Source organism: Talpa europaea (genome assembly GCF_964194135.1).
Source record: "Talpa europaea genome assembly, chromosome: 5".
NCBI lineage: Eukaryota > Metazoa > Chordata > Mammalia > Eulipotyphla > Talpidae > Talpa > Talpa europaea.
The window spans coordinates 53,647,867-53,675,124 of NC_140071.1; the positions used below are offsets into that span (position 1 = coordinate 53,647,867).

The window sequence follows — 27,258 nt, forward strand, 5'->3', positions numbered from 1 at the left end:
ATGGCTTCCCATGTCAGTTGCTTCCTTTTGGCACTGCTGTTTTTTGCCAGCTGTAGCATCATCACATCTTTGAATCAGATGTGCACTGAGGTAAGTCCAAACTGTTTGTCTTTATCCAGATTAAACTGCCCAGAAATTTTGAGATTCAGCATGTTAGTCCCATCTGAGCCTAAGCATCTAAATACTCACTTTCCTTGAGAGGACAAAAGGGTGTGTAGAAATTAATTTTGGTTTTGTTATTATTATTGCAGAAAAGGAACAAAAGAGCTCAGTCAGGGAATAATTGTATAGATTCATACAGAAAAAGGTGAGAATTTTTCTCCTTGTCTAACAAATTCCTCCCCCTTCAATCCTAATTTGGACATAAGAAATCCACAGTCTCGGTGCAAAGAATAGACCCCGAACCTGCTTCCTAGTATGGGTGTCCCATACCCCAGTTCATGGCCACTCTCCCAAACAGTCCTTCCATTTCTTGGATTAATTGGAAAATCCTATGCCAGGTTTTAGAGACCAGAAAGATCCCTCTCAATGATTCTGGCTTTCCTCTCAAGTTGGACAGTCCTCCATCTGTTTTACTATCTCATAGGAGTATTATCTGAGAATATAGCCAAATTTCCCTGTTTTCTTTGGACTTTAACAATCTATCTCAGCCTATGGGAAGTTCTTGGAGGGAGTAATGAGAAAGGAGAAGGGCCTCAGTGTCTTGTGATCTCCTACCATGCTTCAACCTTCCCCCACTGAAGTGTGCAGCACCACACTGCCTGCCAGATGAGGGCTGAGCTGAGGAGAACCATCAGTCTTGGTGGCGGGACAGTCTGCTTTCCTGTATTAGAAGAAGAAGGAACAGGAGTAGCAAATGAAGAGATGTAGCTCTTGGGGGCCACAGTGAAGAGCAGGGCAAAGACTTGTCTTGTCTGACAAGGGCAAGAATCACAGCTGGAACTAGAAAAATGCCTAGGAGCAGAAAGGAGCAGAATCTTGCTAGTCTGGTATAAGATGGAATCAAGATGCACAGAGGAGGCCTGGCAGAGGTTAAGGTTGGGCAGGTGCAGTTGTCTCAGGCTGCCATAGCAAAGTACCAGAGGCTTGGGGCTTCAACCACAGAAAATCATTTTCTCACACTTCTGGTGATTCCAAGTCCAAGTTCAAGGTGCCAGCAGAGTTTCTTCTGAGATCTCTCTCATCAACTTACTGTACCTCTCCCCTCTCTGTCTCATATTGTTTATCCTGACTGTGTTAATGTCCAAATTTATACTTCTTGTAAAGACACTAGTCATGTTGGATAAGAACCCCCTCTAATGAATTCAGTTTAATTTAATTACCTCTCTGAAGATCCAGTCTTCAAAGAAACTTGTAATAGGGCAATGGAGTTAATATTATGAATTTGAAGGGGGACACAATTCAGCTCACAACAGAGAGGGGTGAATGAATAACAGGTTTTTACCTGCCCCCAGAAGATTATCCAATTTAACCATAGTAGTTGGAAGGTCACTTCACACAGCCATGTACGTGGCATGATAAGAGGATAGGAGTGGGGCACCTCTTTGGTGACCAGGTAGGTATGCCATCCATCTCCTGGAAACAGCCTCAGATGGGATAATATTTCCATTTAAATTCCAGTTCATTCGGAAGAAGGCTCTATTCAACACCCTGCCTCTTCACTCTCCCAAATCAACTCCTAAACCCCCACATCAGTGCAAAGCCCTTGGCTCTTCTGAAGCCCACAATGGCCATGATACTTTGGGAAGCCCATGAGAATACTGGACCACTCTAACTTCCTACTGAGGACACCAGGTCCCAGCAATGCTGGTTCCATATTGCAAACGTCGTCTGTTTTGGCAAAAAGTAATGGCGAGAGGCGGGGAGAGTGCCCTAGTCCTTTTGCTGCCTGTTTCAGGGCCTCCCATGCTTCTCAGGTCACAGGAGCACTCCTGAGTTTTCCAGCATACTCAGGCCTGGCTCTATGCTGTAATGAGAGCTTTCCTTTTTGGATAAGTCAGGTGAGATGAAACTTTTTAATACAGTACCTCCCCGAAGCCCTTCCCCTGGAAGAACTCTGATTTTAAAAGGTCTTGGGACCTATTAAGTTAACATTGGTTCTAGATTTCCCATTACCTCTTCTTTCATGTATTTCTAGACACCAAGTTTGTAAGGCTATTTACTGAGTCTTGATTTATCTGTGAATACTGGGGAGCAATCCAATGAATACAGCTTGTTCCTGGAAGTAAGGAACTTTTAGGCAGCAAATGAGTGGGATAAAAGTGGGAGTGGCAGGAGACAAAGATTTTGGTTAGGGTTTAGCACCTCTTCAAATGCAAAGCATCACAGTTCACCTCCCCTCCCCTTGCTCTCCTTTCCTCTTTTGTTCTTTCCCTGGAGTTTAAGCACAATCAACTACATACCATATATATGTTCAGGCAACCACAATTCGCTTACTAAGCCTGATCCTGAAAACAAGGTTTCATTCCATTCTGAGCTCAGAAACCTTTTATTGAAGCGAAACACGAATATAGAGAAGTTCACCCATCCTAAGTGTCCTGTTCACTTAAGTCAAAACAATGAGTCTCACCATTTCCATGCCCATGTGACCAGCACACAGATCAAGGAAGCCAGCATTCTCAGCACCTGCACTCCTGTCTCTTCCCAGTCAATCACCCCCAAAAGAATGAGTGCTCTAACTCTCTTCCCGTAGATTGATTTTGCCTACTTTTAAATTATATATATATATATATATATATGGGACCTCTTTTCATGTCTGGCTTCTTTCATTCAACATTCAACATGCAAGATTTACTGATGGTATTGTATGCAGCTCTCATTCATTTGTGCCACTGCTGAATGGTATTCTGTCATATCAGTGACCGCCCTTCACTTATCCATTCTGCGCTTGTGAACATTTGCATTGTTTCCAAATTTTGGGCTATTATGCATGCTGTTACTTTGGACATGCTTATCTATGTCTTTAGTAAACAAAGGAACATATTTTTATCAGGGGTATTCCAGGTAATGGATGTATTTGGTCACAGGGTATACATGTGTTTAACTTTAGTTGATATTGCCAAATATCCTTCCGAAATGTTACTACAAATTTTACTCATCAGCAATGTGTGTGAGTTCTGATTGCTCCTCAACCTCACTACCATTTGCTAGTGTCCTTAAAATGTTATTATCTTTGAATGAACAGAAGTCCTATTTCAGAAATCTTTTACTACCCCAAGGTCATCACAATATAATCCTGTATTATCTTCTAGGAATATTATTCTGTATTTTATCAATTTCTAGGATTCGTGTTTAGATATACAGTTCATCTGGAATTGATTTTTGCATATGGTATAATGTAGCAGTCAAATTTTTATTAAGACTTTTTGTTTGAAAAAAAATTCCAAATATAGATATAAGTTGTAGAAGTATTGCAGTAAATATCCATAAACATTCCACATGGAATCTTCCATTTTGAAATGCTGTATGTTCTCTCTCTCTCTGTCTCTCTCTCTTAACAAATTTGGAACCATGACCAAATCTTTGGAGGTTGTCAAGGCACAGTGGAATTCAGTAATCTGTGATTTGAAATGGAAACATTTTGGATTCACTATCAAATAATTGCTTGGGATTATAGTCATATTTCCACCTTTCAAATGGGCTTATCTTGACTAAAAACCATTGAGAGAAAGAGTCCTAGGAATGAGAACACCAAGTTCATGGATACAGGGCTTCCTGGTACCTCTAGACAATGGCATGATATAATAATGACCCATTTAAATGATACCTCTTCTTGTTCAGTGCTTGACATACATTATTTCACTCCTTCTCAGAGCTGGCCTGCAAAGAAGGTTATTATCCTCAACCTATAATTGAGGAAAAGGAGGTCCAGAGACCACAATTTGGTGCTTGAGAGCTGGGAGGTAAACCCAAACAGTCTGGCTCAAGACCAACAGAAACCAAATCACATATAATTGGAACGGCCTTTGCTTGGAGGAGTCAGATGGACAACAAAGTTTTAGGGCTGTGCCCTTTGGGAGTGGTTTATTTTTCTTCCAGAGCGTAATTGTCACTCTGGGCTTTGGCTTAGTCAAACAGCTAGCTATGGACAGAGCAGTGATGAACAAGAGAGGGTTGGGGTTCAGCGTCTCAGACTCTGAAGGGTACATGGGAAGGGTGCTGCTGCATACGCAGGTCCAGATGAAACATCTGAAAAAATGGGGATCAGCACTTGAGTGAAGCCCAAAGGTCCTAAATAAGAAAGGAGAAAAATATAGTGGGATAGCAGGGAGTTGGAGATACAGCAGAAATGAAGCAAAATAAGATCCTGATAGAAAATATGCAAATGAATACCTGGAGGAAGAGGAATGCAAACACATATGTAGACATGGGAGTTCTGTCTATAAAAGCCACAGCTCTGAGGCAGAGTTGGAGCAAAGTGTTTGGCACAGGTCTCAGGAAGCAGTGAGCACTGAGCAAACATCCTTGAGCTGGGGTAGAGGTGGCCCTGAGGCAGTTGACCTGAATACCATGTGCCTGGCACAGGCCTGCTGGATGCATGGCTTCACATCAAGAAGGGTCCTGTCTGTTATGGGACGGGTCAAAGCAGAAAAGAGAGAAAGTGACTTTAAAAATAAACCTCATAGTGAGTGAGGTCTAGAAAGCTAAGGCTGGATTTCTAGGAAGTGGTCACATGGAGTGCAAAGGAACTCTCAAGTGTGCAGAAGTGGAGACAGATGTCTGCCTGGAAAGGCCACTGAGCACGTGGCTCTGGGAGCAGGCCCAGCCCGGGGCAAACTTGCAGTGGCCAGGCTGTGGGGACCCAGCATTCCTTTCTAGCATCCTGTCCTCTCCTCCTCCCATGCATTCTCACTCTGTGGTCCTGAAGCTGAGCTATGCTTTCAGAAATCCCTCTCAAGAAGTTTTGATATGAAACCTGGCCAGAAGAAAGACACTACCTCATGTTAAAATATTTCTACCAAAAAATGTATAACTGAAATCAAATCCTGAGGATACATACAAACCCCAAATGAGGGACATGCTGCTAAATGTGAGCCTGCATTTTTTTCAAACAAACAAAAGTAAAAATCAATGCCATGTTAGACAATGAAAGGCTGAGGAATTATCTCGGATTATAGGAGACTAAATAGACATGAAGTTCAATGCAATGAGTCACCTGCATTGGAAAGACAAAAATTACTAAAAAGCAACACTGGGACAATTGGCAAATTTTGAATATAGATTATATATTGAATAATAATGTTGTGTCAATATTAAATATCCCAAATTTTATGATGACATTGTGCTTCTTAAGAAATGAAGGAGTAAAGGGTCATGATATCAGCAATTTACTCTCAACAAAGAGAATATGATTGATTGTGTGTGTGTGTATACTTTCTGCTTAGAAAAATACAATAGATTAAAAGGAAGTTAATGTTGATTAGATGATTCCAGAGCATGTGGTGTTTTGGAGTCACCATATGTAATGGTCATTTTGATTATATGGGAGTATGATTACAAAAGCCAATGGGAAGAGCCCAGGACATCTCTAAAATGTCTTTGGTTTTATTAATTCTCCTCTTTGCTACAATTCTCATCATTTGCTTCTTTCTCCTAGGAACTGAGGGCAGCGAGTTCATTGCAGTTTCTACCCTACTGGAGATTAGTTAGTGTTATGGTGATGGTGGTCCTCCCAATACTCCTTGGTAGTGTTAGCCTGGTGCTCAGTTTTCCCTGGGTTGAAAAAGAGCTATTTCATTTCCCTGCCTTATTTCATTTCCCTCAGGCCACTGGCTTAGCTGAGCTCCTCCTTGATTCTCAGCTTTCTGAATCACATTACTGCACACACGAGGATAATGCAGATGTCACATGTACTTATATATTCAGGAGAAGGAGGCCATGATCAGTGTTAAGCCTTTTTCTTTTGGGTCAGAATAGAGCAAGACAGGGCCTCCCCTGGTGGTGCAGGTTGTGAGCGCAGCATTGTGAGGTTGTCCATAGCCTCTGCAGCGCCAGTTCGATCCCGGCCGGCCAGCGAGGGGTCCCACATGGTGGGGCAGACCTCTTCTGTCGCACCCGCTTCTCCCCTCATCAGTGTGTTTCGTCAGTCTGCCTGTTCTGTTCCCCACTCTGGCTCTGGTGAATCCTCTCACCCTCCCGCGCATCTGGCCTGTACCCCGGTTCTTGTATAAATAAATAAACAAATCTTTAAAAAAAAAAAAGACTAGAGCAAGACAAAGGCCCCCTTTCTCCAAGTGCACGTGACATCAGTTATGCCAAAGTAGGCCAGAAAAGAAAGTCTCCTCACAGCTAATCCAAAACTTGTCAGCTAAGGAGCAGCAGCTACAAATCCATCTCTCTGGGTCTTTCATGTTCACTGGCACCAAAGAGAAGTCTAGCAACATATGAGTTTCCCACAGTCAGCTAAATCTAAGTTTTAAAAGTAAAGTGTGCATTTCTGTTTCATTACACAGATTTGTGACAGTGCCTGGCGCACATCAGGTCTACAAAATGAAGAATGAATTACAAGAAAATATAATTATGGCATTTTCATCAGTGACATTCTTAATATTGTTAAAATATGGGGAAAAAAACCTGGCAATTTCCTGTAAATAAGCATGCTCACTGCAGTTATAAAAAGTGGCCCACTAAGCAGAAGTTGGAGGAAAGGGAAATGCAGTTAAAATGGTGATTCTAAAACCTCACACTCCAGAATGAAGGCAGATGTGTGCAACCTTCTGTTTCTAACAAACAGACCTGCTTGCCACTCAGTGTGAGGAAAGCTCCTGATCTAGAATTTGAAGGGGCTTGTCTTGCCCAGACTAGAGTAGTATCAGAGGGTGTCTGGTGAGACTACTATGTGGCCCGGGAGAAGGCAGGGCCTGAAAGGTTGTCTGAGATGAGATGATCTGAGAGCTGGCCCCCAACTATTCCTTGAAGATCATTTTCCTTTCCTGGAAGCCTCCCCATGCAAAATAGCAAACACACCCCACTAACCTTCATCATAAGACAATATTTAGATAAATTATGACCCAAAATGCCATACATTTCTAACCAACTCCTTCGCATTTTTATCTAGGTAGTCTAAGATGCAAAACTTGACTTAGGGCATTTAGCAAGCAGTGACTGGCAGAATTCTAAATACTTGTCTTTCCTGGGTCTAGAGTAAGGAGGTCCTCTGGCCCCACCTGCAGGTCTGTGCCTAATGCTAGCGTCAGCTATTAGTAGCCAGCAGATATTCAAAATTGATTCGGTCGTCAATACTCCAAGTCCACATAACATAAGGTCTGTTCCACACTACTAGGTTTTTAAAAAATATATATTAGGAAAATTTCTAAACAGAGACAAAAATAACTAGTTCCATGGAACCTCCATTATCAATCACTCAGCATTCTACAACCATCAACATCTTGCCTCTTTTACTGTATTTTAAAGCAAAACGCAAACATCAAGTCATATTTACCCTAAATACTTCTTATGCATCTCAAAAAAATTTCTCCTACCTTTGACAAAATTTTCAATTCCTTAATATCCTGTCCTCAAAGTTCCCTGACCATCTATAAAATATCTTCTCTCAAATGCTTGATTTCAATCAGAACTTAAACAAGGGCTACTCTTTATTGGTTGGTTATGTCTTTTCCATCCCTTTTTCTCTTTTAACAAGAACAGTCTCTGTCCTGGCCACATTTCCCTTTTCACTTCCCCCATCACTCACATGTTGATGAAATTAAGTCAGTTCTGTACAATGCCTTGCCCTCTGCATTTGGCTGATTGTGCTGCTGTTGAATTTATCATATCACATGTAGCCTGAAAGTGAAGTTTTAAGATCTTGATTAGATTCAAGTTTAATTTTTTGTTGCTGGGGAAGGGATGGGTAGCCAATAATAGCTCATAGGAGGTACTGTGTACTTCACATTACATCACATCACAAAGTCTTATTGATTATCTCAGTTTGCTGATGCTTATCTAGAGTTGATTCATTTTCAAATGGTAACAAAACATTTCCATGCATCCAAATTCAAGATTATAAGACAAAGTAAATTCAGAAATGTCTCTTTCCATCCCTGTTCCTCTATTTGTTTTTTTCACTTCCCTTAAAAACAGTTTTTGTTTTTTCCCCATTTTTTGAGTTTGTTTACAAATATTAGAAAATATATACCTTTCTTATACAAAAATTAGCATATTATATGCTATATATGTTATATATACACCATGCACCTTGTTTATTAACCTTGCGATATACCTAGTTATCACCCCACCTCAGGGTATGGAGAGCTTACTCATTCCATTTTCAGACACAGAAGTTCCCATTCCAAGAATGTATGCTTTGTCATCTTGTCATATATTGATGGATAATCTGCTAATTGCCAATCTTTTGCTATCACCAAGAGAAAATACTAAAATGAATACTTTAGTGTAAGTTATTTTGGGGTTTTGCAAGTATGTATTTGGTACAGACTCCTAGAAGTGAGATTGCTGTTCAAAGGATAAAACATATAATTTTGCTTAATAGTCACCCAAATTGCAAAGTCTGACATTAATTTACATTGTTTTTCTCATCAGAAAGAAGCCAACATGACATATAACTGTGAAAATCTAGGTCTCAGAGAAATTCCTGACAATCTACCAAACACAACAGAATTTTTGGAATTTGGTTTTAATTTCTTGCCTACAATTCAAAATGCAACTTTCATCAGACTCATAGATCTTGTCTTTTTGGATTTAACCAGGTACGTGTCTGAGTTCCTTATGTGCTTCATGTTTTACTTAAATAAACAATCTAGTGAGTTTGAATTGTTTCCATGACCTTCTTTTGGGGCACAGGAACAATCTGCTTATCCTATCTGTTTACCCTTTCCCCTGAAATATCTGTACACAGATGAAATGTAATTTAATTAAACACCAATCAATGGAGAGGAAAATGGGTTGTTACCCCAATCAATGGAGAGGAAAGTGGATTGTTCTCCAAATAGATTGCGTCAGCAGTGCTGTTCAAGAAGTTCTAAGGAATATTGATAGCAAAACTGGGAACTAGACTGGCACTAAATCAGATGTCATATTCTATTACATTTGGGCATAGCTTTTATTGGTTAATGACATTTTGAGAGAATTTTGCAGGAGGAACACACACACACAAGCTATTAATTTTTTCCCCTACAAACTAGAAAAAGCTTTCCATTCTCTGGTTTTAGAGGAGGAATCAGGAATTTAAAAACTTAACCAGTGTGCTTGAAACAGTGGGCAAAACTATCACAAGAAAATAAAGGAAGAAAACAAAAGGGAATCACAGTGTGTGTGGGGGGGGTAGATAAAAAGGATGATATCTGCATCCCTCACAGTAGCTCCATCTCCTCCCAGTTTAGGCATCTGTAAAATGGGAGCACAGTTACCCCCTACAGTAATTTATAACCACCCTGTGAGGTAGGCATGGCAGATACACCACCCAAACCGCATCTGATGAGGAAGCAGAGGTCCCTGAAGATTTTGTTAGTTTGCTTACAGTCACAGGGAAAGGAGGCCTGGACTCAGCTTTCCTGATTCACAATCCAGTGTCCCTCCAATGACCTCAGGCCATGCTCCAGCCAAGACAACATGTGCTATGATTAGAAACCTTACCTGAGAGAAAACCTTGCCCTTTCAAAGAGAGACAGAAATCCTTCTGCTACCTAGCTATTATGTCCCAAAGAAATTTACTTTCCGCTCCTTTCCTGTGTCTCATTCGCAGGTGGAATGAGTCTGACCACATTCATTTTTAAATAGTGCTTGGGACAGGCTAGTTCTTCTAGTTGGACCACTCTGTTTCTTTGGCCCCTAATTTCACCAAGTGATAAAAATATGACCTCAAACCTTCTAAAATCCTCCCCTCCTCAACTCCTTATATGTTATCTGGTCATGAATTACACACTGCTTTTATTCCTTTATTCAGTATTGCTTCTTTAGCTTTACCAACAGGGTTTCTGTTCTCTTTGCTCATTTTTCCATCTTGCTTTTCATCTTCCTTTCTGGAATAACTTTTCTTTTTTCCAAAGTATGCCTTGAGAAATTTGTTTGATGAGTGAGAATCTGTTAACAGTAAACTCTCTCAGTTTTTGTTTTTCTGAGAGTCTTTACTTAATGCTCATTCTTGAAACACAGTATTTTCTGACATAAGATTCTAGATTAAGAGTTACTTTTTCTTAGCCCTTTTATGCTTTCACTCTAGTCTTCATTGTTGCTGTTAGGCAATGTCCTGTCTAATTGTTCACATCTAAGTAATCCACCCCCTTTTTGTGTGTTTTTATTTATTTTTTTTCAAGTATACTCGTTTATTGAGAATTAGCTAAGAAGATATGATACATGTGAAAGTCATAAAATTTCTATTCTGGCAAGACAGACATCACTTAGAGACTCATTCTTATGAGTAAATTATTCTTATATTTTTAATTAATAATAAATTTTATTTTTATATTCCCCATACAATTTCACCCCCCCATTCTGACCCCAGTCCCTCCCCTCTTGCCCCCCACCGCCCAAAAAGTGTCTCTGGTTCATAGTTTTTTGTTGATTTTGATTTTCACTTTCTTACAGTTATTCATTTTCCTGGTCCCTTATTTAAGTTTTCTAGATTCCTGCTATGAGTGAGACCATCCGGTATTTTTCTTTTTCTTTCTGGCTTATTTCGTTGAGCATGATCCCTTTCAGCACCATCCATGTTGCTGCAAATTGCATGTGTTTATCTTTTTTATTTTTATTTTTATTTTTTTTTTTTAAATAGAACTACTTATTTTTATTTTTTTTTTATTTTTTTTTTAATTTTATTGTTATATTCCCCATACAATTGCAGCCCCCCATTCTGACCCCAATCCCTCCCCTCCCGCCCCCGCCCCCCTAAAAGTGTCTCTGGTTCATAGTTTTTTGTTGATTTTGATTTTCACTTTCTTATAGTTATTCATTTTCCTGGTCCCTTATTTAAGTTTTCTAGATTCCTGCTATGAGTGAGACTATCCGGTATTTTTCTTTTTCTTTTTGGCTTATTTCGCTGAGCATGATCCCTTCCAGCGCCATCCATGTTGCAGCAAATTGCATGTGTTTATCTTTTTTGAATGCTGAGTAATATTCCATGGTATATATGTACCACATCTTCTTGATCCAGTCATCTATTTTTGGACATTTGGGTTGTTTCCAAAGCTTAGCTATTGTAAACAGTGCTGCTATAAACATAGGGGTGCAGGTGTTCTTTGGAATTGATGTTTCTGTGTCCTTTGGGTAAATACCTAGGAGTGGAATTGCTGGGTCATATGGAAGCTCTATGTTTAGTAGGTCCAGAAATCTCCACACAGCTTTCCACAGTGGTTGGACCAGTTTGCACTCCCACCAACAGTGCAGAAGAGTTCCTTTTTCTCCACACCCTCGCCAACATTTGTTGTTGCTAGTTTTTTTAATATGTGCCATTCTCACTGGTGTAAGATGGTATCTCATGGTAGTTTTGATTTGCATTTCCCTGATGACAAGTGATGTTGAACATTTTTTCATATGCCTGTTGGCCATTTGCATTTCCTCTTCAGAGAAGTTTCTTTTAAGCTCTTCTGCCCATTTTTTGACTGGATTATTTTCTTTGTTGTTGTTGAGTCTCATCAGCTCTTTGCAGATTTTTGTGATCAGTCCTTTATCATTAGTGTTGGGTGCAAAAATGTTCTCCCAGTTGGTGGGGTTTCTCTTTGTTTTTGTTATTGTCTCTTTTGCTGTGCAAAAGCTCTTTAATTTGATATAGTCCCAGCTGTTTATCTTTGCCTTCACTATCACTGCTTTGGGTGATGTGTCTGTAAAGATGTCTTTGATGTGCAAATCACGTAGTGTTTCGCCTATATTTCCTTCTATATATTTTATGGTTTCAGGTCTTATGTCTAGTTCTTTAATCCATTTTGAGTTGATTTTTGTGTATGGTGTGAGGTGGTGGTCAAGCTTCATTCTTTTGCATGTAGCGACCCAGTTTTCCCAGCACCATTTATTGAACAAACTTTCTTTGCTCCAATGCATATTCTTTGCTCCTTTGTCAAAGATTAGTTGACCATAAATCTGTGGGTTTATTTCTGGATTTTCTATTCGATTCCATTGGTCTGTATGTCTGTTCTTGTTCCAATACCATGCAGTTTTGATGATTATGGCTTTGTAGTATAGTTTGAAGTCTGGAAGTCTGATGCCTCCATTCCCTTCTTTTTTTTTCAGGAGAGCTTTGGCTATTCGGGGTTTTTTGTGATTCCATATGAATTTCATCAATAATTGTTCTATTTCTTTGAAGAATGACATTGAAATTTTGATTGGAATAGCATTGAATCTGTATATTGCTTTTGGAAGGATGGCCATTTTAATAATGTTTATTCTTCCAATCCATGAGCAGGGGATGTCTCTCCATTTCTTTGTGTCTTCTTCTATTTCTTTTAACAGTGTTTTATAGTTTTCTTTGTATAGGTCCTTTACCTCTTTTGTTAGATTTATTCCCAAATATTTGATTTTTTTTGTTTCAATAACAAAAGGGATGGTCTTTTTGATTTCTTCTTCTTCAGATTTATTGTTTGTGTATAGGAAGGCTACTGACTTTTGCGTGTTGATTTTGTATCCTGCCACTTTACTGAACTGATTGATGAGTTGAATTAGCTTTTCTGTGGAGTTTTTGGGGTTCTCTATGTATAATATCATATCGTCTGCAAATAGTGATAGTTTGACTTCTTCTTTTCCTATTTGGATTCCTTGGATGTCTTTCTCTTGTCTTATTGCCCTGGCTAGGACTTCCAGTATTATATTGAAAAGCAATGGTGAGAGTGGACATCCTTGTCTTGTTCCAGATCTTAATGGAATTGCTTTCAGCTTTTCACCATTGAGAATGATACTGGCTGTTGGCTTGTCATAGATGGCCTTTATGATGTTGAGGTATGTTCCTTGTATCCCAAGAATTTCAAGGGCTTTTATCATGAATGGGTGTTGCACTTTGTCGAAAGCTTTCTCAGCATCTATTGATATTATCATATGGTTTTTATATTTCTTTTTGTTGATGTGTTGGATAACGTTGATTGATTTTCGGATGTTAAACCATCCTTGTGCCCCTGGAATGAATCCAACTTGGTCGTGGTGAATTATCTTATGGATACATTGTTGGATTCTGATAGCTAAAATTTTATTGAGGATTTTTGCATCAGTGTTCATTAGGGAGATTGGCCTGTAGTTTTCCTTTTTTGTGTTGTCCTTGTTCGGTTTTGGTATTAGTGTAATGTTGGCTTCATAGAACGTGTTTGGTATTGTCCCTTCCTTCTCAATTTTTTGGAAGAGTTTGTGAAGGATAGGCACTAATTCGTCTCTGAATGTTTGGTAGAATTCATTTGTAAATCCATCAGGTCCTGGGCTTTTGTTTTTGGGGAGGTTTTTGATTACCATTTCAATTTCGCTAATTGTAATTGGTCTGTTTAGGTGTTCTATTTCTTCTTTATCTAGCTTTGGGTGATTGTAGAGCTGTAGGAATTTGTCCATCTCCTCTAGATTGTTAAACTTGTTTCCATATAACTGTTCATAGTAGTTACTGATTATTCTTTTGATTTCTGCTGTGTCCGTTGTGATTTCTCCTCTTTCATTGATGATCCTGTTTATTTGTGCTTTCTCCCTTTTTTCCTTTGTGAGCCTGGCTAGGGGTTTGTCTATTTTATTGATTTTTTCAAAGAACCAGCTCTTGGTTTCATTGATCTTTTGGATTGTTTTTTTAGTTTCAATTTCATTTATTTCTGCTTTGGTTTTTATTATTTCTTTTCTTCTACTGGTTTTGGGGTTTTTTTGTTGTTCTTTTTCTAGATCTTTGAGCTTCGAGATTAGGTTGTTTCTTTGCGTTCTTTCTTGTTTCTTGATGTGAGCTTCTATTGCTATATATTTTCCTCTTATTACTGCTTTTGCTGCATCCCATACATTTAGGATATTGGTGTCCTCCTTGTCGTTCAATTCAAAAAATTTTTTAATTTCTTCTTTGATCTCCTCATTAGTCCAATGGTCTTCCAGTAGTGTGGTTTTTAATCTCCATGAGGTAGGAAAGTTCCTTGCCTTCTTTTTATGGTTTATTTCTAGTTTGATGCCTTCATGGTCAGAAAAGATGGTTGCTATGATTTCAATCTTGGTGTATCTGTTGATGTTTGTCTTGTGCCCCAGTATGTGATCGATCCTGGAGAATGATCCGTGTGCGCTTGAGAAAAATGTGTACTCCGTTTTTTTGGGGTTTAGTGTTCTATAGATGTCTGTTAAGCCCAATTGCTCTAGGTCTTTATTTAGAGCTTTGGTTTCTTTACTTATTTTTTGTCTTGTTGATCTATCCATTGTTGATAGTGGTGTGTTGAAGTCTCCCACTACGTATGTGTTTTCTCTGATGTCTGTTTTCAGAGAGGACAACAGTTGTCTGATATATTTTGGTGCTCCTTCGTTTGGTGAGTATATGTTAATGAGTGTTATTTCTTCTTGAAGTATTGTCCCCTTGATCATAATGTAGTGACCATTGGGGTCTCTTTTTATCTTTTTGAGTTTGAAATCTGTTTTATCTGATATAAGTATAGCTGTTCCTGCTTTCTTTTTTGGTCCATTTGCTTGGAGGATTGTTTTCCATCCTTTAACTTTGAGCCTATTTTTATCTTTTGTAGCTAAATGTGTTTCCTGGAGACAGCAAAAGGTTGGGTTTTGTTTCTTAATCCAGGCTGCAACTCTGTGTCTTTTTATTGAAGAGTTTAGTCCATTTACATTTAGAGTTAATATTGATATGTTAACATCTGTATTTGCCATTGTGTTTGTCTTTCCTTTGATTTTATTTATTTATTCTTTTAATAACTTTTTTTTTTTTTTGGCCTTCTTTCATTGTTATTCGTCGCTCTGAGGTTCTGGCTTTAGGACTCCTTGTAGTATTTTTTGGAGTGGGGGTTTAGTTGCAATGAAATTCTGGAGTTTCTGTTTGTCTGGGAAGGTCCATATTCTTTCTTCAAAGAGGAAGGAGAGCTTTGCGGGATAGAGTATTCTTGGTTGGCATCTGTTTTCTTGGAGTCTGTTGACTATGTCCCTCCACTCTCTCCTTGCCCGTAGTGTTTCTTCGGAGAAGTCTGATGTCAGCCTGATTGGTTTTCCTTTGAATGTTATCTGTTTCTTCCCTCTTGCCAGCTTCATTATTTTTTCCTTGTCCTGGATTCTTGGGAGCTTTACTATTATGTGTCTTGCTGTATTTTTCCTTTCGTCGTGGAAGTTTGGTGTTCTTCTTGCTTCTTGTATATCAATTTTCAGCTCCTTCTTCACATTTGGGAAGTTCTCTTCAATTATCTCTTTGAATATTTTCTCTGTTCCTACATCTCTCTCCTCTCCTTCTGGTATTCCTATAACTCTTATATTTCCTTTCCTCATGGAGTCAGATAGTTCCCGAAGTCTTTCTTCGTTCTTTTTCCTTCGTACTTCTCTTTCCTTTTCTGTTTTGGTTCTTTTTATTTCTGTGTCTTCAAGATTACTTATTCGTTCTTCCATTTCATCTATTCTGCTTTCATTGCTTTTCCCAGAATTCTTTAGTTCTTCCATTAATTCTTTGATCTCCTGCATTTCTTTTACTTCCCTCTTTAGGGACTCAATTTCTTTCTTCTGACCATTGTTTTCCCTCTCTAGGGACTCAATTGCATTCTTCTGATCGTTGATTATTTTTCCCTTATCATTGTTTTCCTTTATGACTTCTGTCAGTTTTTTAATCACGGCAATTTTAAATTCTCTTTCTGGAAGGCTCAGAAATTCTTCCAAGTTATTGTCGTTGCAATCTGGGGGCTGGCTTTCTTTTTGTGGTGTGCTTTTTCTCTGGAGAGTTGCTAGGTTGCGTGTGGTTCTTCTCCTCCCTACTGTCTGTTTTCTAATTTGCCGTATGCGTTGGGACACTGTGTTGTTGGGACTGGCCGGCATCTTGGGTGGGCTTCTCTGTTCCCCTCTGGTTCTTCCAGGAGTCATCTGTCAGTTTCAAGCAGCCTTTACTGGAGAAAGGTCCCTGTTCTAAAATGCCGATGTGGGGACACACTCCCCTGTGCGCCTGGTCTGCCCCGGCGGTGGGTTCCTGCTCCCCTCTGGGCTTGGACTGCAGGCCAGAGGGGGTCTGGCGTGGGCGAACTTCCCCCGCTCACCTCTGGCTCCTGAGGAAGCCTTCTGCAGGTAGTCTTTATTGAAGAAATGTCCCTTTTCTAAAATGGTGATGTGGGACACACTCCCTGCGCTTCTGGTCTCAGGCACACTCTTCTGCGTGCCTGGTCTGCCCCGGCTGTGGGTGCTCGCTCTCCCTGTGGGCTCAGACTACTTGTTCGGAAGGGGCCCGGTGTGGGCTAACTCCCCAGCTGGCCACTAGCTCCTTCAGTAGCCTGTGCTGGGGTCAAGTCGCTAGGTGGCGCCAGAGATTTCTCCTAGAGCCCTTGGGGAGCTGATTTTCCACCCCGTGGGACAGGGAGCAGAGCGGGGATGGTAGGGTACACCTCAACGGCTTTGGGGTGCTGTGTCTGCCTTGTGCCCCACCGTCGTGGGGAACCCACGCCCCTAATTTCGTGCCCCGGTCTCAGTTCCAAAGCCCTCAGTTCCAGGACGCGGGCTGTAGCCCAGATCAGTGGCGCGGGAATGGCGCCTTTTGAATCCCGCTCCCCTGCCTGGGCGCCTTGTTCCTGCTCACTCAGGGAGGGCCTCCGCCCGGGTCTCAGTTCCAAAGTGCTCAGTTCCAGGACGCGGGCTGTAGCCCAGATCAGTGGCGCGGGAATGGCGCCTTTTGAATCCCGCTCCCCTGCCTGGGCGCCTTGTTCCTGCTCACTCAGGGAGGGCCTCCGCCCGGGTCTCAGTTCCAAAGCCCTCAGTTCCAGGACGCTGTAGCCCAGATCAGTGGCGCGGGAATGGCGCCTTTTGAATCCCGCTCCCCTGCCTGGGCACCTTGTTCCTGCTCACTCAGGGAGGGCCTCCGCCGTCTCCCCGCAAGCCTAGGTCGCAGGCGCAGGGCCCTGGGCAGCTGCAATCCGAGCGCAGCTTTCGCGCAAGCTTACCGGGCGGCCGGGGCTGTGTGCTGGTGCTGGTCTCCTCCTGGGGGGCGGGGCTCTCTCTTTAATGGCGCCTGGAGCTCACCTCTGCGGCGGATCCTGCAGGGTTCGTCTCAGCTCCCGTTCACGGGGTGTGGTGGCTGCAATAGTTCCTTTCCACTCACAGTCCCACTTGCTGCGTCCGTTTTTCTTGTTGGCCGTTTTCGTTTGTTGTTTCCCTCGTCTCGCCGGTCGGAGAGTGCCGCCTCTGTGGGCGGGGGAGGGGAGCAGGGTTCTGCGCTTCCCTCCCTTCTCGTCCTCTTTTATGGCAACTTTCTTCTTCGGGCAGTTTGCTGGAGTCGTCCGTTTATCTTCCGTGTCCCATTTCTCACTGGGACCTGCCGCTTTTCCTCCCTATTAACTTTTTTTAATGGGAGATCTTACTCGCAGCGTCTCCTCGCCGCCATGTTGCTCCGCCCCTCTCCGTGTTTATCTTTTTTAAATGCTGAGTAATATTCCATGGTATATATGTACCACATCTTCTTGATCCAGTCATCTACTTTTGGGCATCTGGGCTGTTTCCAAAGCTTAGCTATTGTAAATAGTGCTGCTATAAACATAGGGGTGCAGGTGCTCTTTGGAATTGATGTTTCTGTGTCCTTTGGGTAAATACCTAGGAGTGGAATTGCTGGATCATATGGAAGCTCTATGTTTAGTAGGTCAAGAAATGTCCACACAGCTCTCCATAGTGGTTGGACCAGTTTGCACTCCCACCAACAGTGCAGAAGAGTTCCTTTTTCTCCACACCCTCGCCAGCATTTGTTGTTGCTAGTTTTTTTAATATGTGCCATTCTCACTGGTGTAAGATGGTATCTCATGGTAGTTTTGATTTGCATTTCCCTGATTACAAGTGATGTTGAACATTTTTTCATATGCCTGTTGGCCATTTGCATTTCCTCTTCAGAGAAGTTTCTTTTTAGCTCTTCTGCCCATTTTTTGACTGGATTATTTTCTTTGCGGTTGTTGAGTCTCATCAGCTCTTTGCAGATTTTTGTGATCAGTCCTTTATCATTAGTGTTGTGTGCAAAAATGTTTTCCCAGTTGGTGGGGTTTCTCTTTGTTTTTGTTATTGTCTCTTTTGCTGTGCAGAAGCTCTTTAATTTGATGTAGTCCCAGCTGTTTATCTTTGCCTTCACTATCACTGCTTTGGGTGATGTGTCTGTAAAGATGTCTTTGATGTGCAAATCACGTAGTGTTTCTCCTATATTTCCTTCTATGTATTTTATGGTTTCAGGCCTTATGTCTAGTTCTTTAATCCATTTTGAGTTGATTTTTGTGTATGGTGTGAGGTAGTGGTCAAGCTTCATTCTTTTGCATGTAGCGACCCAGTTTTCCCAGCACCATTTATTGAACAACTTTCTTTGCTCCAATGCATATTCTTTGCTCCTTTGTCAAAGATTAGTTGATCATAAATCTGTGGGTTTATTTCTGGATTTTCTATTTGATTAAATTGGTCTGTATGTCTGTTCTTGTTCCAATACCATGCAGTTTTGATAATTATGGCTTTGTAGTATAGTTTGAAGTCTGGAAGTGTGATGCCTCCATTCCCTTCTTTTTGTTTCAGGAGAGCTTTGGCTATTCGGGGTTTTTTGTGATTCCATATGAATTTCATCAATAATTGTTCTATTTCTTTGAAGAATGATATTGAAATTTTGATTGTAATAGCATTGAATCTGTATATTGCTTTTGGTAGGATGGCCATTTTAATAATGTTTATTCTTCCAATCCATGAACAGGGGATGTCTTTCCATTTCTTTGTGTCTTCTTCTATTTCTTTTAACAGTGTTTTATAGTTTTCTTTGTATAGGTAATTTACCTCTTTTGTTAGATTTATGCCCAAATATTGGATTTTTTTTGTTTTGATAATAAAAGGGATGGTTTTTTTTTTTATTTCTTCTTCTTCTTCAGATTTATTGTTTGTGTATAGGAAGGCTACTGACTTTTGCGTGTTGATTTTGTATCCTGCCACTTTACTGAACTGATTGATGAGTTGAATTAGTTTTTCTGTGGAGTTTTTGGGGTTCTCTATGTATATTATCATATCATCTGCAAATAGTGATAGTTTGACTTCTTCTTTTCCTATTTGGATTCCTTGGAAGTCTTTCTCTTGTCTTATTGCTCTGGCTAGGACTTCCAGTATTATATTGAAAAGCAGTGGTGAGAGTGGACATCCTTGTCTTGTTCCAGATCTTAATGGAATTGCTTTCATCTTTTCACCATTGAGAATGATACTGGCTGTTGGCTTGTCATAGTTGGCCTTTATGATGTTGAGGTATGTTCTTTGTATCCCAAGAATTTCAAGGGCTTTTATCATGAATGGGTGTTGCACTTTGTCGAAAGCTTTCTCAGCATCTACTGATATTATCATATGGTTTTTATATTTCTTTTTGTTGATGTGTTGGATAACATTGATTGATTTTCAGATGTTAAACTATCCTTGTGTCCCTGGAATGAATCCTACTTGGTCGTGGTGAATTATCTTATGGATACATTGTTGGTTTCTGATAGCTAAAATTTTGTTGAGGATTTTTGCATCAGTGTTCATTAGGGAGATTGGCCTGTATTTTTCCTTTTTTGTGTTGTCCTTGTTTGGTTTTGGTATTAGTGTAATGTTGGCTTCATAGAATGTGTTTGGTATTGTCTCTTCCTTCTCAATTTTTTGGAAGAGTTTGTGAAGGATAGGCACTAATTCATCTCTGAATGTTTGGTAGAATTCATTTGTAAATCCATCAGGTCCTGGGCTTTTGTTTTTGGGGAGGTTTTTGATTACCATTTCAATTTCGCTGCTTGTAATTGGTCTGTTTAGGTGTTCTATTTCTTCTTTATCTAGCTTTGGGTGATTGTAGAGTTGTAGGAATTTGTCCATCTCCTCTAGATTGTTGAACTTGTTTCCATATAACTCTTCGTAGTAGTTACTGATTATTCTTTTGATTTCTGCTGTGTCCGTTGTGATTTCTCCTCTTTCATTTCTGATCCTGTTTATTTGTGTTTTTTCCCTTTTTTCCTTTGTGAGCCTGGCTAGGGGTTTGTCTATTTTATTGATTTTTTCGAAGAAACAGCTCTTGGTTTCATTAATCTTTTGGATTGTTTTTTTAGTTTCAATTTCATTTATTTCTGCTTTGGTTTTTATTATTTCTTTTCTTCTACTGGTTTTGGGGTTTTTTTGTTGTTCTTTTTCTAGATCTTTGAGCTTCGAGATTAGGTTGTTTCTTTGAGTTCTTTCTTGTTTCTTGATGTGAGCTTCTATTGCTATATATTTTCCTCTTATTACTGCTTTTGTTGCGTCCCATACATTAGGATATTGGTGTCCTCCTTGTCATTCAATTCAAAGAATTTTTTAATTTCCTCTTGGATCTCCTAATTAGTCCAGTGGTCTTCCAGTAGTGTGGTCTTTAGTCTCCATGAGGTAGGAAAGTTCCTTGCCTTCTTTTTATGGTTTATTTCTAGCTTGATGCCTTCATGGTCAGAAAAGATGCTTGGTATGATTTCAATCTTGGTGTATCTGTTGATGTTTGTCTTGTGCCCCAGTATGTGATCAATCCTGGAGAATGATCCGTGTGCGCTTGAGAAAAATGTGTACTCCGTTTTTTGGGGGTTTAGTGTTCTATAGATGTCTGTTAAGCCCAAATGCTCTAGGTCCTTATTTAGAGCTTTAGTTTCTTTACTTATTTTTTGTCTTGTTGATCTATCCATTGTTGATAGTGGTGTGTTGAAGTCTCCCACTACGTATGTGTTTTCTCTGATGTCTGTTTTCAGGGAGGACAACAGTTGTCTGATATATTTTGGTGCTCCTTCGTTAGGTGAGTATATGTTAATGAGTGTTATTTCTTCTTGAAGTATTGTCCCCTTGATCATAATGTAGTGACCATTGGGGTCTTTTTTTATTTTTTTGAGTTTGAAGTCTGTTTTATCTGATATAAGTATAGCTGTTCCTGCTTTCTTTTTTGGTCCATTTGCTTGTAGGATTGTTTTCCATCCTTTAACTTTGAGTCTATTTTTATCTTTTGTAGCTAAATGTGTTTCCTGGAGACAGCAAAAGGTTGGGTTTTGTTTCTTAATCGAGGCTGCAACTCTGTGTCTTTTTATTGAAGAGTTTAGTCCATTTACATTTAGGGTTAATATTGATATGTTAGCATCTGTATTTGCCATTGTGTTTTTTCTTTCCTTTGATTTTATTTATTCTTTTAATAACTTTTTTTTTCTTGCCTTCTTTCGTTGTTATTCGTCCCTCTGAGGTTCTGGCTTTAGGACTCCTTGTAGTATTTTTTGGAGTGGGGGTTTAGTCGTAATGAAATTCCGGAGTTTCTGTTTGTCTGGGAAGGTCCTTATTCTTTCTTCATAGAGGAAGGAGTGCTTTGCGGGATAGAGTATTCTTGGTTGACATCTGTTTTCTTGGAGTCTGTTGACTATGTCCCTCCACTCTCTTCTTGCCCGTAGTGTTTCTTCAGAGAAGTCTGATGTCAGCCTGATTGGTTTTCCTTTGAATGTTATCTGTTTCTTCCCTCTTGTCAGCTTCATTATTTTTTCCTTGTCCTGGATTCTTGGGAGCTTCACTATTATGTGTCTTGCTGTATTTTTCCTTTCGTCATGGAAGTTTGGTGTGCTTCTTGCTTCTTGTATATCAATTTTCAGTTCCTTCTTCGCATTTGGGAAGTTCTCTTCAATTATCTCCTGGAATATTTTCTCTGTTCCTACATCTCTCTCCTCTCCTTCTGGTATTCCTATAACTCTTATATTTCCTTTCCTCATGGAGTCAGATAGTTCCCGAAGTCTTTCTTCGTTCTTTTTCCTTCGTACTTCTCTTTCCTTTTCTGTTTTGGTTCTTTTTATTTCTGTGTCTTCAAGAGTACTTATTCGTTCTTCCATTTCATCTATTCTGCTTTCATTGCTTTTCCCAGAGTTCTTTAATTCCTCCATTAATTCTTTGATCCCCTGCGTTTCTTTCACTTCCCTCTTTAAGGACTCAATTTCTTTCTTCTGAGCATTGTTTTCCCTCTTTAGGGACTCAATTTCCTTCATGAGTTCTGTCATTTTTTTAATCATGGCAAATTTAAATTCTCTTTCTGGAAGGCTCAGAAGTTCTTCCAAGTTACTGTCGTTACAATCTGGGATGTGGTTTTCTTTCTGTGGTGTGCTTTTTTCCTGAGGGGTTGTTAGGTTGCGTGTGGTTCTTCTACTCTCTACTGTCTGTTTTCTAATTTGTCGTATGTATTGGGATACTGTTTTGCTGGGACTGGCTGGCATCTTGGGTGAGCTTCTCTGCTCCCCTCTGGCTTCTCTAGGAGCCATCTGTCGGTTTCAAGCAGTCTTTACTGAAGAAGGGTCCCTGTTCTAAAATGCCGATGTGGGGACACACTCCTCTGTGTGCTTGGTCTGCCCCGGCGGTGGGTTCCCGTTCCCCCTCTGGGTTTGGACTGCAGGCCAGACGGGGCCTGGCGTGGGCGAGCTTCCCCGCTCACCTTTGCCTCCTGAGGGAGCCTTCTGCAGTCTTTACTGAAGAAATGTCCCTGTTCTAAAATGGTGATGCGGGACGCACTCCCTGCGCGTCCGGTCTCAGGCATACTCTTCTGCGCGCCCGGTGTTCCCTGGCCGTGGGTGCCTGCTCCCCCTGTGGGCTCAGACTGCTGGTCTGAAGGGGCCTGGGGTGGGCTAACTTCCCAGCTGGCCATGGGCTCCGCCTTCTACCTGTCAAGTGGTCTTTTCTGAAGAAAGGTGTTAGTGACTTTTTTTCTGGTCGCTAGGTGGCGCCAGAGATCTCACCTAGTGCGCTTGGGGAGCTGTGTTTTTCACCCCGTGTGGCAGGGAACAGAGTGGGAATGGTAAGGAAAACCTCAACGGCTTTGGGGTGCTGTGTCTGCCTTGTGCCCCACCATCATGGAGAGCCCACGCCCCGAATTTCGTGCCCCGGGTCTCAGTTCCAAAGCCCTCAGGTCCAGGACGCGGGCTGTAGCCCAGTTCAGTGGCCGCAGCAATGGCAACTTTTGCACCCCGCTCCCGTGTCTGGGCGCCTGGTTTCTGATTACTCAGTGAGGGACTTTCACTTCACTTCAGTGAGGGACCCCACGCGTCTCCCCGCAAGCCTAGGTCTCAGGCGCGGGGACCTGGGCAGCAGCGATCCCGTTCCGCATTTGCTTTTCCAGCGCACCGCTTTTCCGCGCAAGCTTACCGGCTGGCCTGGGCTGTGTGCGGGTCTCCCGCCGTCTCTGCTGTTCTCTAATGGCGCCTAGAGCTCACCGCTGTGCGAATCCTGCAGGGTTCTCCACAGCTCCCGTTCACGGGGTGTGGTGGCTGCAATAGTTACTTTCCACTCCCAGTCCCGCTTGCTGCGTAGTTTGTTCTTGTTGGTCATTTTAGTTTGTTTTTTTCCTCCTCTCTGTTGGTTGGAGAGCGCTGACTCTGTGGGTGGGGGAGGGGAGCAGGGTTCTGCGCTTTCCTCCCTTCTAGTGCTCTTTTATGGCCACTTTCTTCTTCAGGTAGTTTGCTGGAGTCACCCGTTTATCTTCCGTGTCCCAGTTCTCACTGGGACCTGCCGCTTTTCCTCCCTATTAACTTTTTTTAATGGGAGATCTTACTCGCAGTGTCTCCTCGCCGCCATGTTGCTCTTTGTGTGTTTTTAATAGCTTCTATTTGGCTTCGGCATTCTGTAATATCACACTGCTACATTGTGTAGATTGTTGGGATCTCTGAAATTTTCAACTCTAAGATCCTCTAATAACTATCTGAACTTGTCTTGCCCTTTTACTCCTTTACTCCTTCTGGATCTCTGTTTAGCTTAGACTGCATCTTCTCATCAATCCTTCAAGCATTTTCGTATCTTTGTTGTTTTCCATCTTTGCTGTTTTTTAGACTGTATTCTAGGTAATTTTCTCCTCTCTACTTCTAGTCTATTAATATTTTTTTCAGCTGAGTCTGAAAAAACTTAAACTTTCTTCTATCATTTGTTACTTTTCCTATTTCAAAAAGTTTTACTGATTTTCATTTTTTAAATATATTTCTATTTTAATATATTTATACATAGTATCCTTTTGGTTCTTAATATTTCCTTTAAACATATCAAACATGTCTGATGAAAACATATTTATGGTATATTCTGATAATACATGCTACATATATGATATATTAGTTGTATCATATATTTTTTACATATTATATGAGAGATATCTGATAATTCTTGTATCTGCTTTCTTTTTCAATCTGATCCTCTAGGACATTTTGTTGTTGTTGTTGCTAACTGGCTAATGTGTTTCACTGGGTACATACTGAAATATGTATAGGGTATCTAGAATTTGCTTAAATTCAGGAGATAGATGTACATGTAGATAAAGCAAAGAAGCATTTATAGGAAAATCTTGAGGATTATTGTGTCTGTGAGATATGACAGTTCATTGTACTATTCTCTTTACTTTTATGCAAATTCAGATGTTTTTCTTTCAAAAACATAATTAAGTATATTTTTATTTGTTCCTACCTGTTACCTAAAGTTACTACTATCTTGGAACCAATTTAAATTTTCCACTTGAATTTTTTGGAAAGTTGGCAAGACAGCATAAATGTAGGCCACAGTCCTCATGAGTGGCAGCTGATGGTTAGGGAATCTCAGTGGATTTTTACTGTGTTTGTTTTTGTTCTCATTGCACCTAGAACCAAGCCAAACACATAGCCCCAAGGCCTCCCTCTGTGAGCTAGCTTTCTTTTTTTAAGTCACCCATTGAAAGGATTATTAATATTAATATTAAACAGGATAGGTAGTTCTCTCAAAAATCTATAATCAACTAACCAGTGCCTCCTGCCACTGTTACCTGGGGCTTGTTAAACCCCAGGCTATATGGACTCAAGCTCCCTTTTCACAATCCATTTGTAAGAAATTATTCTATTGATCTCCAGGGAAGGGGTATGTGTGTGTTTAGGGAAGGGGTTTTAGTCACTATTTTGGGGTGCAATTCAGAATGTTTTTCTCTGAACTTCCAGAGTTCCACATTGCTATGCAGTATTCTCATATATTTCATTTGATTCACAACCATTCTACAAAGTACTCATTATTTCTATAGGTTATAGATGAAAAACCAGGTTATATGTAGATGATTATAGATGAGAGATTATAGACGAACTATCTTTCAACCAGAGATTGATATTCAACTGTGACTTGCCCAGGATGATACAGATTCATGTGCTAATTATCATGTTATTTATTATATATGACCCATTCTATATTACTTAAAATATTATAGTTTGATTTTGTAGTTTCCAAACACAAACCTCTTAGAATTTGACATAAAGGGACAAAGATATCTGGAAAAAATTTTAAGTCAGAGGCTAGTCATTCAGTACAATAGCCCATCTGTGAGTACCAAAGAAAGAATGTTTATCTTTGAATAACATACACTGTTTTTACTGTATACAAAAGATGACACTATTAATATCAATCACTGTGACAGTTTTGTTTCCTAATTAATTATTGCTAAGTACTGTTATACTTTTAAGGTGCCAGATTAATTGGATACATGAAGACACTTTTCAAAGACATCATCAATTGAACACTCTTGTGTTGACTGGAAACCCCCTCATCTTCATGGCAGAAACATCACTTAATGGACCCATGTCACTGAAGCATCTTTTCTTAACCCAAACAGGAATAACTAATCTTGAGTTTATTCCAGTGCACAATCTGGAAAACTTAGAAAGTTTGCACCTAGGAGGCAACCATCTTTCCTCCATTAAGTTCCCTGAAAATTTCCCAACACAGAATCTGAAAGTACTGGATTTTCAGAATAATGCTATACACTACATTTCCAGTGAGGACATGGGTCCTCTGAAGCAGGCCACCAACCTGAGCCTTAACTTCAATGGCAATGACATTAAGGGCATTGAGCCTGGGGCTTTCCATTCCAAAATTTTCCAAAGCCTGAAATTTGGAGGGTCTCTTAACTTGTCTGTTATATTAACTGGTCTGAAGAACTCTACTGCCCAATCTCTCTGGCTAGGGACATTTGAGGACATTATTAATGAAGATATTACTTCAGCCATGTTTGAGGGACTTTGTGACATGTCTGTTGAGAGTATCAACCTGCAGAAGCACCATTTCTCTGACTTCTCACCTGCCACATTTCGGTGCTTCAATCGGCTTCAGGAATTGGATCTGACACAAACTCACTTGAAAAAGTTACCCTCTGGGATTAAGGGTATGAACTCTCTCAAGAAATTAGTTCTCAATGTAAATGATTTTGACGAATTGTGTCAAATCAGTGCTGCCAGTTTCCCTTCCCTTACTGACCTCTACATCAAAGGCAACTCGAAGAAACTTGACCTTGGTGTTAGTTGTTTAGAAAAACTAGAAGATCTGCAGAAACTTGACTTAAGTCACAGTAACATAGAGGCTTCTGATTGCTGCCATCTGCAGCTCAAAAACCTGCTCCACCTGCAATACCTAAACCTGAGCTATAACGAGCCAGTTGGTCTCCAGAGTAAGGCGTTCAAAGAGTGTCCTCGCCTAGAAGTCCTGGATTTGGCATTTACTCACTTGCATGTTAATGCTCCACAAAGTCCTTTCCAAAACCTTGACCATCTGCACGTTCTGAATCTCTCTCACTGCCTCCTTGATACTAGTAATCAGCACCTGCTAGCAGGCCTGCGGGATCTCCGCCATCTAAACTTCCAGGGCAATCGCTTTCCAGATGGGAGCATCCCAAACACCAATATATTTCAGACAGTGGGCACCTTGGAGATTCTCATTTTATCCTTCTGTGATCTCCTCTCCATAGACCAGCAAGCATTCCAGAGCCTTCAAAAAATAAGCCATTTAGACTTAAGCCACAACAGCCTGACAGGCATGAGCATCGAGGCGCTCAGCCCCTTGAAGGGGATCTACCTCAATCTGGGTGCCAACAGCTTGAGCATCGTCCCTTCCCATCTCCTCCACATCTTGTCGCAGCAAAGCACCATCAATTTAAGTCACAATCCCTTGGATTGCACTTGCTTAAATATTCATTTCATAACATGGTATAAAGAAAACCTGCAAAAACTGGAGGGCTCTGAGGAGACCGTGTGTGCAAACCCCCCATCTTTAAGGGGAACTAAGCTGTCTGATGTAGAACTGTCCTGTGCCATTACACCCACGGGCATTTTCTTTCTTGTGATGTTTTTATTCTTGTTCATATTTCTTCTCACTTGCTCAATTAAAATCCTCCTCAGGAAGAGATACCATCACATTTAG

At 40.5% G+C, this 27,258-nt stretch overlaps 1 protein-coding gene across 1 annotated transcript; it reads left to right on the plus strand.

The window, feature by feature from the left end:
* CD180 (CD180 molecule) lies at positions 1 to 27,258 on the plus strand (the record flags this gene model as incomplete). Its single annotated transcript, XM_084234215.1, has 3 exons — positions 1 to 90; positions 8,542 to 8,708; positions 25,530 to 27,258. 3 exons carry the CDS (start codon positions 1 to 3, stop codon positions 27,256 to 27,258), a joined length of 1,986 nt encoding a protein of 661 aa, XP_084090341.1.